We start from the raw sequence: 18,462 nt of genomic DNA on the forward strand, positions 1-18,462 counted from the left end.
AAACTGTTGTCGTTTATATAAAAAGAAAAAACACAACGGTTTTAATAAAAAACCGTTGTCTTTTGAGTGTTGTTGAAGTCATATTTTCTTGTAGTGGAAGTACTCAAGCCTTCAGGACTCAAATACACCGTCCATCTCGATTGGCCATCTTAAAACATTGAAAAATTTCGTGAAGTGTCAAAAGATAACCGGTTTGATTTAGTTTATCAACACTTAGTTTAAAGTGTCAGGGGCTTTTACTCTTAGACTTAAATAAAGTGTCGAGACTTCATGTTTCTCAGGTTTAAATAATGTGCCGGTACTTCATGCCTCCAGAAATTAATTAAAATGATGAGCCCCATGTCTTTCGGGCTTAAATAAAGTGTCGAGGCCTCGTAGTAAATTTGATATATGATTTCATAGCCCCATATCAGATTAATTTTCGGACATATGATTTCATAGTAAAAAAGCTAGAGATGTTAATGGGACGGGTATGGGGCGGGTTTGGCTAAACCCAAGACCCTCCCCATGAAAAAAACTTTGACCCATTACCCGTCCCACCCCGATTAAATATTCTTCGGACTCACCCCACCTTGAATACGAAACGGGGCTGGGTAGACCCGTTAGACCCGTGAGACCCGAATTTTTTTAAAATAAAAAAGTAATCTTTCATCTCACATGACTGGATTATGAAACAGACAAGCCTCTAAATACAACATTGTGGAAAATTAATTCATGTCTTTGACCACACTTAATAATAACAAACAAAGTATTTTCATGACATAAAGAATTACATAAAAAAAAGAGTTACTAGCTCTCCAAAAAAATTTTGATATCCCCAAAAATAAGTCATAACATAATTTAAACAAATCAATATAAAATTAGCGAGTAGACAATAATTCAGACATATTTTTCGAGATCATTGAAACTCTTCATCAAGAATGGTGGGACAAGTTGGTAAACTACTTGAAGAATTAACTACAAAATTAAATAGAGAAAATACATTGAAAAATAAAACTGTAATTTCAAATTGTAAAAAAATTTAATTTAAAAAGAAAAAGTACAGTAAAAAAAATAAAATGAAAGTACAATAACAAAATAAAACTGTGATTTATTTACATTTCACCTCATCCACAACCATCTTCGCGAGCACATCAATGCCTCCAAAGTCGTTGGATTAAGTCTACTAAGATGAGAACCAGCAGATTCAAATGCAACAGTTGACAAAAGAATAGCTAAGACCGTTATGGTTGAGGTGAGCTACTAAAAAAATGAAAATTAATAAAACTAAAACCCTAGAATATTTATATCCACATATATGAGACGGGTATTATAGGACTCATAACCCGCCCCATATCCGGATGAGTCTGAAAAATTGGACCCGAGACCCACCCCATGACCCATTTAGTATGTCCAAACCCACCCCATACACGTGGGTCCATTGCGAGTCTGGATCCTAAAAAAAGCTAAATCAAGATACTAGTGACTAATCGGGAACGCGACAAAACATGAGAGGACTAATTCGAGAATTTTCTAATATTCACGCATTTTGATTAGCCTATATAATTTATATTATTATTTTATTATATTAATATGTGAAATTGGAATCTATAAATGGACATCATTATCAATCCTTCTTCTTCGAACCACACAATATCAGCTGTTAATCATCATGAAGAATCTCATCTTCATTGCCACTCTCCTAATTTTCATGCTCAACATTTCTGATAATGTAATCTGTGCAGAAGCTCAGGACGAAAAAGCTGATCCGGTGCTTGACTGGGAAGGGAACGAGCTTACGACAGGAACCAGGTACTACGTATTTCCGACTTTTCGCCCCGGCGGTGGCGTCAGTATTTACCCCATGGCCAATAAAAACTGTACAATTCGGGTCGCCCAACTAGTATTCGGAGACGGGCTCCCGGTAACCTTCGCCTATGGCGGAACCGACCCGGAAAACGTAGTCCGTGAATCTACTGACCTAATGATCTCCTTTCCGTTTGGAATCTTATATTTTCCGACCGGGTGGAGAGTGGGCGAGTACGACGCAGACGCCGAGCAATACTTTGTCACAGCAGGTGAGATTGATTCGAACGGAACTAGTATTAACTCGTGGTTCCAGATTCGGAAGGAGTCGGAGGCTCGTAGGTACAGGTTTTTTTCCTGCCCCAAGGTTTGCGAATCATGCGCGAAGATATGCACCAAAGTTGGGATCTACGTGGACGACGACGGAGTCAGGCACTTTGCTTTGGATGGAAGTTTCCCTTCCAGTACTTTCATGTTTAGGAAGTTCGAAGAATCAACGAACAGTAATGTTTTGGAAGCTTGAAGATGGAAGCAGCTGTATCTATCATGTTAAATAAATTAAATAAGGTGTTTGCTCTTTGTAACCATCAGCTTCGATCTTCTGAAATAAAACTGTATGTTTGTTTCTTGAATAATATCTATTTTGCAAAAAATAATGATAATAATTTAAGGACCGTAAATATATATATATATATATATATATAGACACACACAAGCTTTTACATTCGACTCCTAATGGCTAAAATTGTTGCCAACTGCAAATTTATTACCAGTTGAGGACTGAAGACATAAGTTTTAAGTACAAGAGCTTCAAAACGTTTTCGAACATTTGTAAATCAAAATACGATCTCATTGAGTGCTGTGTTTTTAGTCACGACAGAGGATCCAAATCCAAAATTATTGCTCCGTAGATCTTGGTGTAAGATGGTGGTGGGAAAAGATGATAAAAATGGTCGAGGAAAGAAAAGGGTGAAGGCTGAAAAAATTGTGGTGTAAATGAAAGTGAGGTAAAAAAATGATTTTGAATAAAGAAAGAAATTAATTTTTACAATTTTAATTAGTTAATAAATTAAACATATTAGAAATGATTAGTGATTACAAATTAACACAGAATGTTATATTAATCACTTAGAAATAGTTAAATATAAAGACGGTATTTTGGTAATGATAATATATCATATAAAATTAATCTATAATTTTAAAACATATCAAATATTATATGATTTATCACACTACACTACTTTAATTTGCATGATTATTTTATCATTCTTACGACACATTTAATTTATCTTAACAAAAAATTGTTTATTCTGTTGAAAAATATATTTAAAATGTGAGTATTGAATATTTGAATGTTGAGTATTTGAATGTTGAAAATAAGAGTTGTAAATATTGAAAATTAGTGTGTGATGATGTAGGTAATGATGTATTTTATTTTTGGATTATTTGTAAAGATTTCCTATAAATAGATCTCTCATTTGTGAAGAAAATCACAATTGAGTAGAGAGAAAAATATTATAAAGTGTGTAGTTTGGTAAATTTTGAGAGTTTGAGATTTTTACTTTTTACCATAAATTTTTACTTTTTCACAACACGTTATCAGCACGAAGCTCTAAAAGTCCTACATACTTTTCCAAGCTCCAAACAGAAAAAAAAGGTAACAAAAATAATTATATTTATTTTACTGTTATTTATTTATTGTGTATTTATTTAATATACAATATAATGTTATTATTAGAAATAATAAAAATAAATTTTTCATAAACTTGTTATAAATCCTGGGAGGATGTTAAGACGACATCCCACACTCCCGGTAAGGGATACGACAAGTATAAAAGCCTATAAGGTTTTTAAACAAAATAAATTATGACACTCATTATAATATTATGATATGATATACATAATTATTTAAACATGTCTAATATTATATATATCATATTATTATCATAAAATTATATAAATACATACCTTTATTTTTTTTGTACCCCAACGGTCATAAATGGTAAACAACGGCTATTTTTTGCCCTATAAATATGATCTCACAAACACATTCCATCACTCCAACTTTCTCTTCTTCTCTAAAAATTATTCATCATCAAATTTTTCGAAGAAAAAAGAAGATGGCTTTCTCAAGGTTATTTTTAATTATTTTGGTTATCATACTCACGAGTCTTTTATTTATCGGAGAATATCCTCCTCGTGTGTTTTCTTTATTTTTACAAATACTTGTACTTGTTGTTTATCCGTTACTTTGTATTGCAATAATTATTAACTAATAAAATGCATCGTAATTTTTTAGTACCACCATGTCAAATTTAACAAAGCTCGAATTTGTTGCGCTCGACATCACGAGAAAGAATTATATGCCATGGACTCTAGATGTAGAAATGCATCTTGAGTCATTGGGTCTAAGCGAGACCATTAAAGAAAATGGCATATGCACGTCACAAGAAAAGGCAAGAGCCATGATATTTTTGCGTCGACATCTCGACGATGGATTGAAATGTGAATATCTGACTGAAAAAAATCCCATGGCTTTGTGGAAGGGATTAAAAGAAAGATTCGAACATATAAGAGAAGTTATACTTCCGACCGCCCGGGATGAATGGAATACATTGAGATTCCAAGACTTTAAAAAAGTCAGTGATTACAATTCGGCGATGTATAGAATAATCTCGCAATTAAAATTTTGTGGACATGAGGTCACAGAATCTGAGATGCTTGAAAAAACATTTTCCACGTTTCATGCATCAAATATTACTCTACAGCAACAATATAGAGTACGTGGATTCGCGAGATATTCTGAACTCATCGCCTGTCTTCTTGTGGCGGAAAAAAACAACGAGCTATTAATGAGAAATCATCAGTCCCGACCCACTGGATCAACAGCATTTCCAGAAGTAAATGTTGTAAGTAAAAATGAATTTAAACCTGGAAACCAAAATCAAATTCAAAGACAAGGTTTTGGTCGAGGTCGAGGTCGAGGTCGTGGACGTGGACGTGGACGTGGAATTGGCCGTGGTCGTGGTCAAGGCCGTGGTTTTGAAAATAATCGAGATAGTTATTTTTATAACTCATCTCAAAAGAACGTCCCAAACCATCCACAGAAAAGGCATCATGAGAATACAAGTGTTAATGAGAAGCACTCAAAAAGATATGAAAGTTCTTGTTACAGATGTGGTACTCCAGGACATTGGTCCAAAGTTTGTCGAGCCCCTGAGCACCTTTGTAAACTTTATAAAGAATCATTAAAGGGGAAAGAAAAGGAGACCAACTTCACTGAACGCAGTGACCGTTTGAGTGATTCAACTCATTTTGATGCTGGTGATTTTATGAATGATTTCTCTGGAAATGATCAATATGTTGGTGGGATAGAAATGAACAATATTGATGCTGCAGATTTTCTCAACGATTTCTCTGAAAATGAACAATATAATGGTAGAATATAAATGTACAATAATCTATTTTTCATGTATTCATAGAATAATGTTTTATTGTATAATTATGATTTGTGTTATATTTAAATATATATTGCAAGTAATTTATTTCATTGCATATTTTTTTGAAGTTCAAATATGGAAAATGCTATGAGCAAAGCTGAAGTTTGCATACCCGATAGTGGTACAACGCACACTATCCTCCGAGATAAAAGATATTTCTTGGAACTAAAACCAACAAAAACAACGGTGAATACAATATCAGGTCCTGTAGAATTGATTAAAGGATGTGGTAAAACACAATTTTTGTTACCTAATGGTACAAAATTTTTGATCAATGATGCTTTATATTCACCACAATCGAAAAGAAATTTGTTGAGTTTTAATGATATATATTCCCATGGGTATGATACTCAAACAATGAATGAAGGGAATGAGAAATATATGTGTCTTATCACATATAAATCAGGAAAGAAATATGTGATTGAAAAACTACCAATGCTCCCTACTGGATTGCATTATACACATATAAGTCCCATTGAATCAAACATGGTAGTTGATAATTCTTCGATATTAACCAATTGGCATGATCGATTGGGACATCCTGGTTCAACAATGATGCGAAGAATTATAGAAAATACACATGGTCATCCACTGAAAGACCAGAAGATCTTTCAGAATAATAAGTTTCAATGTAAAGCATGTTCTCTTGGAAAACTTATTATAAGACCATCACCAGTCAAAATCCAAACTGAATCACCAATGTTTCTTGAACGTATTCAGGGTGATATTTGTGGACCAATCCATCCACCATGTGGACCATTCAGATACTTTATGGTATTGATTGATGCCTCCAGCAGATGGTCACATGTATGTTTATTATCAACTCGAAATGTTGCATTTGCAAGATTACTTGCTCAAATAATAAAATTGAGGAATCAATTTCCCGATTATACAATCAAGAAAATTAGACTTGATAATGCTGGTGAATTTACTTCCCAAACTTTCAATGATTATTGTATGTCTATGGGAATCATTGTTGAGCATCCTGTTGCTCATGTACATACACAGAATGGATTGGCTGAATCATTGATTAAACGTCTGCAAATGATTGCTAGACCAATGATAATGAAAACAAAGCTCCCTATTTCTATATGGGGACATGCAATTTTACACGCTGCTTCATTAATTCGCATCAGACCAAGTGCATATCATAAATACTCCCCATTGCAGCTTGCATTTGGTAAAGAACCAGACATTTCTCATCTGAGAATTTTTGGATGTATGGTGTATGTGCCTATTGCACCACCGCAACGAAAGAAAATGGGACCTCAAAGAAAGGTTGGAATTTATATCGGTTATGATAGTCCATCAATCATTCGATATATTGAACCTCAGACAGGCGACGTGTTCACAGCACGTTTTGCTGATTGTCATTTTAATGAGGAAATCTTCCCAATGTTAGGGGGAGAACAGAAACATACCGAAAAAGAAATTACATGGTATGTATCATCATTGTTACATCTGGATCCAAGAACAAAACAATGTGAAAAAGATGTACAACAAATTGTACACTTGCAAAGAATAGCAAATCAAATACCAGATGCATTTGCAGACACAAAAGGGGTAACTAAATCATATATACATGCTGCAAATGCCCCTGCTCGAATTGAAATTCCAAAGAAACAAATGGAAGATACTCATGATGTCATTAAACGCCTGAAGCGTGGAAGGCCAGTCGGTTCCAAGGATAAAAATCCTCGAAAAAAAAAATTCATAGAGAAACACGATGATCACAAAATAAAGAATGACGTTTCTGAAGAAACACATGATGATCACAAAATAGAGAATGGTGTTCCTGAAGAAACACATGATGATGAAAATGTTCTGTCAGAACCACAAACTGACGAGAATCATGAAATCTCTATCAATTATATTAATACTGGAAAAATATGGAACCGAAAAGATATAGATGAAATTGATGATATATTTTCTTATAATGTGGCAATCGACATCATAAATGATAACGAAGATCATGAACCAAAATCTTTTGGTGAATGTAAAAATCGGCAGGATTGGATAAAATGGAAAGATGCCATCCAGGTTGAATTAAATTCGCTAAATAAACGTAATGTTTTTGGACCTATAGTCCTTACACCTGAAGGTGTAAAACCTGTTGGATACAAATGGGTTTTTATTCGAAAGCGAAATGAGAAAAATGAAATAGTAAGATATAAAGCTCGACTTGTTGCACAAGGTTTTTCTCAAAGGCCTGGAATTGATTATGAAGAAACGTATTCTCCTGTGATGGATGCAATTACGTTTCGGTATTTGATTAGCTTGGCGGTATCTGAAAATTTAGAAATGCGTCTTATGGATGTTGTTACAGCTTACTTATATGGATCACTTGATAGTAATATATATATGAAAATCCCTGAAGGATTTAAGATGCCTGAAGCACAAAGTTCAAAACCCAGGGAATGTTATTCTGTGAAATTACAAAGATCATTATATGGGTTAAAGCAATCAGGTCGAATGTGGTATAATCGACTAAGTGATCACTTGATGAAAAAGGGATATGTAAATAATTCAATATGCCCTTGTGTTTTCATTAAGAAAACAACATCCGGATGCGTAATTATTGCTGTATATGTTGATGATTTAAACATCATTGGAACGAATAAAGAAATTCAAGAAGTTGTGTCATACTTGAAGGAAGAATTTGAAATGAAGGATCTTGGAAAAACCAAGTATTGTCTGGGTTTACAAATTGAACAAAAAGAATGTGGAATGTTTGTTCACCAGACAAATTATACAGAAAAGATCCTTAAACGTTTTAATATGGATAAAGCAAATCCTTTAAGTACTCCAATGGTTGTTAGATCATTAAACATAGAAAAGGATCCATTCCGTCCATGTGAAGATGATGAAGATATTCTTGGTCCAGAAGTACCATATCTAAGTGCCATCGGTGCCCTTATGTACCTTACAAATTGTACAAGGCCTGATATATCTTTTGCCGTGAATCTGTTGGCAAGATTTAGCACATATCCAACAAAGAGACACTGGAACGGAATTAAACATATATTCCGTTATCTACGAGGAACGACAGACTTGGGACTTTTGTATTCAAAAGATGCTAATCCAAGTACAATTGGTTATGCTGATGCTGGATACTTATCTGATCCACACAAGGCACGTTCCCAAACTGGATATGTATTTACTCGTGGAGGCACTGCAATATCTTGGCGTTCTCAGAAACAAACGCTCGTAACAACTTCATCAAATCATGCCGAGATTATTGCACTACATGAAGCAAGTCGTGAATGTGTGTGGTTAAAATCAATGACCCAACATATCCAAATTTCATGCGGATTATCATCTGATGAGAAGCCTGTGATACTATATGAAGATAATGCTGCATGTGTTGCTCAAATGAAAGAATGATACATAAAAAGCGACAGAACTAAACATATTCCTCCTAAGTTCTTCGCATTCACTAAGGAGCTAGAGAAGAATAAATATATTGATGTTCGTCACATTCAATCAAGTGAAAACTCATCAGATCTCTTCACAAAGGCACTTCCTACGTCAATATTCAGAAATCACATATATAATATTGGGATGCGCAATCTACGAAATTTGTGAAGAATTGTTCGTGTCAACATGAGGGGGAGTTTACGTGACTGCACTCTTTTTCCCTTACTATGGTTTTTATCCCAATGGGTTTTTCCTAGTAAGGTTTTTAACGAGGCAGTATAAAAACACGTAATGAAGACAATCATTATGATCATCATCACAAGGGGGAGTGTTGAAAAATATATTTAAAATGTGAGTATTGAATATTTGAATGTTGAATATTTGAATGTTGAAAATAAGAGTTGTAAATATTGAAAATTAGTGTGTGATGATGTAGGTAATGATGTATTTTATTTTTGGATTATTTGTAAAGATTTCCTATAAATAGATCTCTCATTTGTGAAGAAAATCACAATTGAGTAGAGAGAAAAATATTATAAAGTGTGTAGTTTGGTAAATTTTGAGAGTTTGAGATTTTTACTTTTTACCATAAATTTTTACTTTTTCACAACATATTCTACGGCAGATGAATATTCCAAACAGAAATTTTATAATAATTTACATTAAAAAACATGTGTTTTATAATAATTTACATTAAAAAACATGTGTCATTCTAAGTCGTCCACATTAACAATATTATCCCTTTTGGGAGGATGATCGTATTCATCGTACAATTATAATTTTTTTTTCAAAAAGTAGTTCAGTAGTTCTTTTCAATTATTTTGTTTGCTGGCAACTTAAATATAGATTTCACGTCATATACCCCAACATGTATAATATAATATGTAGGCGCTTTACTAAAAGCTATAGTTGTTGGTAATGGTACAACTCAAATCTTTTAAATCGCACAGTAACTCAAGTACCATGATTTGATCGCTCTACCAAACAGGGATAATTATTGTACCCAACATAATATAAATTATGGTATAAATTAAAAATTGTAGAGCAGTATTCTAAAAATATGAAATGTGACGAAACATCACGGTCAAGGTTTAAGTTTTATTATCTTAAGAGAATTTAGATTTAAATTAAGCATGGAAATTTTTTATTTTTATTATAAACTTTAATTATATCAAGTCAATTACCATTTTAAATAACACAAAAATATACAAAAGTTAATAATAAATACATAAATGTTCAAATTCTCAGAATATTAAAGTCTCAAAATCACAAATTCTGTTGGGAAAATTTTAAATTGAGTTGGAGAACCAACTGTGAAACACACTCTTCCACCAACTAAAAAAAAAAAAATTTATTACCGACTGTGTAAACTCTCGATATAGAATAAGAATTAGCCAGCCACCAGCATCAATTTGAATTGTGAGTTTAAATCAAGAATTTTCACATGCATTTATTATATATTTATTTAAAAAAAATTGTATGAGATCATCTCATGTGTCAACTTTGTGATACTGGTGTTTGACTCAGCTCGACTAATTAAAAGTATTTTTTTTCACTGTAAGAGTATCATTTGTATTATTTATATCATGAAAATAAATTGTGTGATATATACTGATTTGTGATCTGTGAGACTGTTGTACAAGAGATCAGTGAGACTGTTATACAAGAGAGTTACTCATTTATATTATAGTAGACACTTGAATCCAATAAAATTTTATTGAAATAACAAACGCCACACCATTTGTTTTTTTGAGTAACAATTTTTCATAATGTAAAAGTTTATATAATAGATAAATCAAAGATTTTACTTGAGATACTTAAAAATTATATGTACCCATTAAATATATCAAGTGAAAAAATATATATTCATATCCGATGTATTTCAATACATCAAGGAGGACTATTTTTAAAAATAGAACACATAGTGAGATCAAAACGTAATTTTCCCCCTTTTTATTAAGCCCGAATAAAAGAAAATGTCATAAATCACAAAGCGTTGTGAATCCACGGCTAGCTGTATCCCCGAACCATTGAGGGTCACACAAGCACTGGATCATTTGTTCCTGTTGGAAGGAATAAATTTAAGGAGTTGAATTTATATAAAATTATGATATAGTAAATTAAAAGGTTGAATTTATGATAATAAAATTTTGAGAAAATAAATTTAAGAAGTTGAATTTATGAGATAATAAATTCAAGGAGTTGAATTTATGATATTTAAAATTTGGAGAGAATAAATTCAAGGAATTGAATTTATAAAATTTGATAATTTAATTATTTTAACTCAAAAGTTGAGTTTAATAAATATTAAATTAAATATAGTGAGAATTATGTTTAATTGGCTTATTTGTAGGAATACAAGTCCAACATACTAAATATTTAAAGTTCTTAATAGACTTTGATTAATTAATTAAATTAGTTGGACTAGTATAATTAATTAATCAAGCCCATTAATGTTAATTAAGAGGCATGAATCTATATTGATGAAAATTAGGTCATACATCTATAATAAAAAGAAAGGAGGCACAAACCCTAGCCTCCATAATACTTGCAATTTTCGAAAATTGTCTCTCCATATTCTCTCAAGATTTCTGCCATCCCTTGAATAAAATTAAGGGTTTGAGCCTCCTCTTGATTTTTCTTCTCCAACGCAAAATTTCTTCAAAAATTTTAGTGTAATTTTGAAGATGAACAAATATTCCAGTTGTGTAGCGAATTAGGAGATCGAAGAAAAGAGTTCTTGAAGAAAGTTCGTAGGGATTTACAACAACAGCTACATCCGCTAATACCGCAGTAGTTGAAGCCAAGTGAAAATTGTTCACTAAAGGTATATACTAAACATCCTATGAATATTTATTCAATTGAAACCATACGAGTGTCCAAATATGTTGATTGTCAAAATAAAATTTTAAAACTTTCGCTGCGATTTGGACACGAGAAAAACGACGACCCATCACTTCATTTGAAACAAGATTATGGCAAAAACTACCGTTGATATCCTTCACAAGATCGTATTATTTTCCTGCTATATGGGTTCATAGTAAAAAAGCTAAACGAAGACACAAGTGACTAAATCAGGAAAGTGACAAATCCTGAATGGAATAATTCGAGAATTTTCTAATATTCACGCATTTTGATTAGCCTATATAATTTATATTATTATATTAATATGTGAAATTGGAATCTATAAATGGACACCATTATCAATCCTCCTCCTTCGAACCACTCAATATCAGCTGTTAATCATCATGAAGAATCTCATCTTCATTGCCACTCTCCTAATTTTCATGCTCAACATTTCTGATAATGTAACGTAACTTAATTTTTTAAATCATATAATAACTCAAATATAAAATATTACGATCACTCTCCCCTCATACACAATTATTGAGTTCCACCTGTCATAGTCGTTATTTGATAATCTACTTACTCTCTCGGTCCTAACATTCACAATTATTGATTTGCTGCAGTCGCTATTTTGGTGCACAAGGATTTCACCCCAAAATTAATGCCCCGTAGATCTGGCAGAATACTTTCTTTTATTTTCATAATTAATTTTCGACAAATTGGCAACCAAATGGATGAAGCTTGGTGGAAGATGGTGGTGGGAAAAGATGATAAAAAATGGTCGAGGAAAGAAAAGGGTGAAGGCTGAAAAAACTGTGTAAAAGAAAGCGAGGTAAAAAAAAATGATTTTGAATATCACAAGAAATTAATTTTTACAATTTTAATTAGTTAATAAACATATTAGAAATTATTAATGATTACAAGTTAAGCCAGAATGTTATATTGATCATTTAGATATAATTAAATATAAAGATATTGAGGTAATCAATCTTTTCTCTGAAACAATTTTCACAAAGAGTCAATATCCAAATATTCCCATTTATCAATTAGGAATTCTGCAGAGGTCTCGAGTTTAATCAATTGAGTTTTTTGAAAAGAAATATTATTATAAAAATAGGGCACGTGTTATATATGCTCATGTTGCTAGCTAGGAGACAAAATAATTGAAACGGACAGCAGAAGGTTTACAGACCACAGCCCGAAGAAATGTACGGAATATGACTTAAAAAACATTTAATATACCGACCCACCCGACCTACCACGTCTCACCCGCCCAATTGGTTTATAAGATCCTGCCTATGTATGCACTATCATCATTTCATTTTAACGGGTAAGATCTTGTTACACATACAATTTCAAAAAAAAAATGGGTCATATATATGCATGAGCAAATCTTGACCATCCATCATATCATGGGGCAATGCCCACATGAGTAGGATGATAAGAGGACCAGCCTGGTATCTTTTCGTATAAATATTAATGAATGATATTTCTTGTAGGATTGTTGTGTATAATAAATATTGGTTTGGTGTAATAAATGTCTTTTTTTGATTGAATAATCGAAATGTGATATTTAAATTAACGTTCAGTTGAAAAGATTAGAGTTGCACAATTATTATCCGCAATAGTTTTTGGTAAAACAGATAATGTTGGGTCCTACCATTGGTTCGGATCTCATTGATTGCAAAAATGTAATTATTCTGATAGAGATTGTTGAAGCGCAATAATTGTGTCTGCTTTGTAGAACAATCAAAACGTGGTGTTTGAGCTGTTGTACAGTTTAAAAAATTAAGGTTGCACAATTACTTCATATATAACTTTTAGTAAAACGCCAAACGTTCGATACTACAATATTAGTGAATAATTTTCAAGAGTTATTATGATTTTTGTATTTTTTGTATTTGTACTGTATCAATACAAATAAAATATTACGCATCATATAACGATATAATTCAATCAATTCAACGCTTATTGTTAAGAGTGAGAATTGAACTTAACTCAACCCCAAAAATTAACTCAAGATGGGAAGATTATCCAAATCCATATATACAACTCTCCGATATTTTATTCAACCGATGCGAGACAATTAACACATATAATTTTGAATCATGTCAAGAAGTCCAAAGATGCTGCTTTACTCAATAGAATAAGAAGTAAATAAATTTTAATTTGATTCACACATCATCGAAAAAAACTCAATACACTTGTTCGAAAACTTTAATATTAATTGAATAAGAAGTAAATAAATTTTAATTTGATTCACACATCATCAAAAAAAACTCAATACACTTGTTCGAAAACTTTAATATTAATTTTTTAAAAATTACGAGTTTGTTGCCAATTTGATATTAAATTTTGTGCCAACATTGTTTTTTTATGTTACCACGCTTATTCATTCTCGTACAATTTTGATTGTGCTTGGTGACTATGAAGAGATATTTTAAATGTTTAAAATATACTTGGGCTGACAAATTTATCTTTATTTTGTGCTGCTTTAAAATTTTGTGTTAAATTGTCTATTTTTATCGAAATTTAATTACCCAATTTATGTGTCTATGTGTTAAGCCAATTGTTTATGTGACATTGGACTGCTCCATAATTTTTGATACTATGTCAGCATTTTTTTGGTGTTACATTTACATTTTCCGTTGCTACTAGAATTCCTTGAATATGAACTTCAAATTCTCCGATATTAATCAGTCATTGGTAAGTTCCTATCAAAGGTAGTTACAAATAGTATATTGTATTACAAGAAAATTGATTCCTTTGCTTCGTAATATCAAATACTATTTCTATTTCCTTCCACCCTAGTATTAACACGTGGTTCCAGATTCGGGAAGAGTCGGGGGCTGGTAATTACAGGTTTTTTTTCTGTCCCAAGGTTTGCGAATTCTGCGCGAAGATATGCACCAATGTTGGGATCTACGTGGACTTGGACGACGGAGTCAGGCTCTTTGCTCTGGATGGAAGTTTCCCTTCCACTTTTATGTTTAAGAAGAAGGAAGAATGAACAAATAGTAATGGTTTGGAAGCTTGAAGATGGAAGCAATACCATAATGATAATAAATAAATTAATTAAGATGTTTGCTGTTTGTAACCATCAGCTTCAATCTTCTGAAATAAAACTGTATATGTTTGTTTCTTGAATAATATATACTAGTTACTTTGCACACGCATACAGATTTTTTTATAATTATCGAATGATTAAAGTGAAATTTGACAAATTATCGAGGAACTAAAGTGTTATTTGAATTGTTGTAATTTAAAAAATAAAAACAAAAGTGTTTATTGAAATTAAAAAATAAAATAAAAACAAAAGTGTAATATTAGTATAACGTAAAGGCAAAATTGGAAGATCAAAAAATAGACCAGGACACCATTTTTGTTTTTCTTAATAATAGTAATAGATTTTGTAAAAAATAATGATAATAATTTAATTTTTTTAAAATCATATAATAACTACACTACTGCAATCGTATGAAAAATTTTGGTGGCACGTCCCACTTGACTTTAAATCATATAATTAATGTTTATTACCAGATAGCCACTACTGCAGTCGTACGAGAAATTTTGGTGGCAGCTCGACGCTAAACTTATTATTTATTTGACTTCTGATATTTTAAATTAAGTGATATATTGATGCCCTGGATAATTCTTTGGGCATCACTAGGACCTAGACCAAGTTTTCGGAACGAACTTGGGAAACTGATGTCCGAGAGAAAGAGGAACACAGATGGTCTGAAGGTCGAGATAAAGGGTTGAACTCGGACATTTTGTAACTGGGTTCCAGGAGTTACGTTAGGCCATCTCCAATCATTAATTATATTTTAGTGCAAGTTTTGCAGTAAAATAGTTGAATTTTTGCACCAAATTCAACATCCAACTCCTACTCATTTACTTCAAATCTTACACCAAAAAAGAATATTCTCGGAATATTCTTTTTATTTTACATATATTAATCGTTATATTTTGGATTTATATTTATGTTAGAATTAACATTTTCAATTGTTATCTTCCTATTTTTACAAATCATATTATTGCGTTATTATATTATTTATAAATCATTAAACCAAACCATTAATTAAATATTTTTAGTTAATATAAATAAATAAATATTATTTAAAAATCTATTTATAAATTTTTTATTTGATTAAATCTTTTTACATTTTATGTTTGGATATCTCATTGTTAAAATAATAAAATATTTATTTTATTATTAAATAAATAAAATTTATATTTAAAAATAAATAATAAAATTAATACATATTTATAATAATTAAAATTAAAAAAAAATTGGCGCAGAGGTGGAGGCGGCGATATTTTGGCCATTGGAGCCAATCTTTGATTGAGATTAAACGACCGGAATTAGGCCCAAGTAGGTGCTCTTGTCTCAAGGTTGTAGGCTTTGATCCAGATAATCGGGAAAACAATGGACGACGTTGTAGGGGTCAAACTAGTCCGCAGTTGAGAGTATGTCAGTCTGCACACGGATGAGCTAAAATTGACTTGACAAAGTTAATGATAAGACGTATATCCTGAGTCGTAGTACGAAATATAGCATTTAATGTGGTATTGAATTAAATATTTAAAGAAGTATTTAATGTAGGAATGACATGATGTCTAGTCGAAGCTGACTTGTGGATTCTGCGATGGGGATCATCATTAGTTTCCTCCTATAAATACCATATATTGCATCTTGTATGTATTTATACATTGTGAGTTTTCTTTTCGTGAGCCCAATAATTGATTTGAGTGTCGGAATGGCTACGTCGGAGAAGTCTTCTGGCGTTCCTTACACAAATTTTATGTTTGAGTGTGTGTAAGAGTTGCAACTAAAAATATTTCCAGGAGCTCGGCCTTTAGATAAGGATACTCTCAACTCGGAAAACAGACACCAACTATAACTATTTTTATTGAGTATCGTACACACACACACACACAAACCAGTATGAAACTTTGTCATTTGTAGACTTTAAATCCATTTGATTGATTTTGCTAAATTTATGTTGTGCGAATTTAAAAATATATATTCTTTTCTAATTAGGTAGATTTAATTATAACTATGAAGAATTTGAAATAGACAAAAAATAATGTCATTTCACATTTATTCTCCAAATTTCTCACCAAATCAAATATTTCATACCTAATGAAATCCATCAAATCCAAATGTCATCACATCCAATAAATGAGTGTTCTCATTGATGAGCACGGTTGGTAGACAACATAATAAAACTATATATATATATATAACGTGTGTGTATATTACTTTGACTGCAGAAATAACGGGAATTTCAAAATGGCTCGTGTCCATGCACGCGGGCCATGCCGGCAAATGATATAGTATAAAATAATAATAATTTAACCATCTTATTCTATTCTTTTTTTTTTATCTCATTTGTTTGTAAGCATTTCACCTATACTATAAACATTCAATTTTGAAGTCTCATATAAATTTGAATTTTTTTTTACGTATAATGCACTGTAACTATTTGTATATTTCCATCGTAATTCTAGGAATTTTGATTTCAATTTTGCAAATGCACTCAATTTTTAATACATTTTTAATATAATAATATTGTTATGTGGTTATGTTTCAAAAGTGTTGTATGATAAATTTAAAAATTAATAAATGTATATATTTTACTGACTGACTGAGTTGTGATATTAAAATTTGTATATTATTCCCATGTTTTGCAGTTTTTATTGTTTTTATTTTCATTTATATGGAATTCATGAATGATCGATTGAGTCTGAACAGTTTCGTTCGACTAATTTAAGAATTACTCTAATTTCAACATACTTTATATATGATCATTATGAATAGTAAGAAAATTGATTGTACTTGTTTTTTGAAAATTGTTATGAACAAGCTTTTTAAAATTTTATAGGAGTATCGACTTGTAATATCATTATCATTTTTAACTTACAACAGTGGAAACGTATATAACATTTGATTTAAAATAACTCAAATACTAGCCGTATGATCTCGAATGAAATACAAGCGTAATTTCACGTTCTTGCAAAGCCAATATTTCAATTTTCATAATTTCTTTTCTACTCGGAGTCGTGAAATCTTGTATCTAAAATTTATATATAATAAATAGAATAAAATAGAGGTTAAGTCTTTAAAAACTTTATGAACGAATAAACTGAGCTTATATGTTTATAAAAAGTCAAAATGTAATTTATATGTACAGTAATTCAATATCAGATGATATGTATTAGTAGTAACGTATCATTACGATGATATCTTGTCAAGTGAAATGTAGTGATTGTTTACGAGTTTGAAGTGAATATCGTTGGCTAAAGATGTGGCTCCCACCAACATTCGATGTAGTACTTTTCTCGTGTACTCAAATAAGATCCGTACAATCGATAATTTATGAGCCAATATGAACTCACATTTCCGGACTAAGTTCACATTGTTCAGATGAATCATGTACTCGGGTTAAAATTCGTAATTCATTGAACTCATTTTTCGGGCCGAAGTCGCGTTATTCAGTAGACTGAAAATCCGGTACATAGATCTTTGTCTCATTCGATCGTTCAGTCAATAGCAGATCGGTAACAAATAGGAACCAATAAAATTTCAGAAATCAAATATGTAGAGCAACATGATTAATAAAATGTGATATGCACAATCCCAAGCAAAGATAATTTCTTATATTATAATTTGAGTAATTTTATATCGACTTGAACCAGTGGTAAAACATTTTAAAATCATTTTCATGTCAAACTAATGTCAATTACTTTTGTTTAAGGTTTTAAAAATTCATATTAATTAAAATACAAGTCCAAAAATTATCAAGTTTTCCAGAAATGTCTTAAATTAGTGCAGGAATGGCCAGAAAATTAGAAATGTTAGGATCTATTAGGGAGATCATCGTTGAGTTACAATAGCTCGGTTCTGGAA

General features: G+C 31.4%; 1 protein-coding gene and 1 long non-coding RNA gene across 2 annotated transcripts; both read left to right on the top strand.

The window, feature by feature from the left end:
- Positions 1-1,651: 1,651 nt before the first annotated feature.
- On the top strand, positions 1,652-2,308 carry LOC142522000 (miraculin-like). The gene has a single exon (XM_075625177.1). It carries the CDS (start codon positions 1,652-1,654, stop codon positions 2,306-2,308), a length of 657 nt encoding a protein of 218 aa, XP_075481292.1.
- Positions 2,309-2,318: 10 nt separating this feature from the next.
- Positions 2,319-14,701, top strand: LOC142522747 (uncharacterized). The gene is made up of 2 exons (XR_012814519.1): positions 2,319-2,352; positions 14,630-14,701. It is a non-coding gene; the product is annotated as an uncharacterized LOC142522747 (long non-coding RNA).
- The last annotated feature ends 3,761 nt before the right edge of the window (positions 14,702-18,462 follow it).

This window comes from Primulina tabacum, chromosome 13 (assembly GCF_025594145.1).
Source record: "Primulina tabacum isolate GXHZ01 chromosome 13, ASM2559414v2, whole genome shotgun sequence".
Classification (NCBI taxonomy): domain Eukaryota; kingdom Viridiplantae; phylum Streptophyta; class Magnoliopsida; order Lamiales; family Gesneriaceae; genus Primulina; species Primulina tabacum.

What these genes read in the sequence shown, in the direction of transcription:
- LOC142522000 (XM_075625177.1), top strand. Translation starts at nt 1,652, where the DNA reads ATGAAGAATCTCATCTTCATTGCCACTCTCCTAATTTTCATGCTCAAC.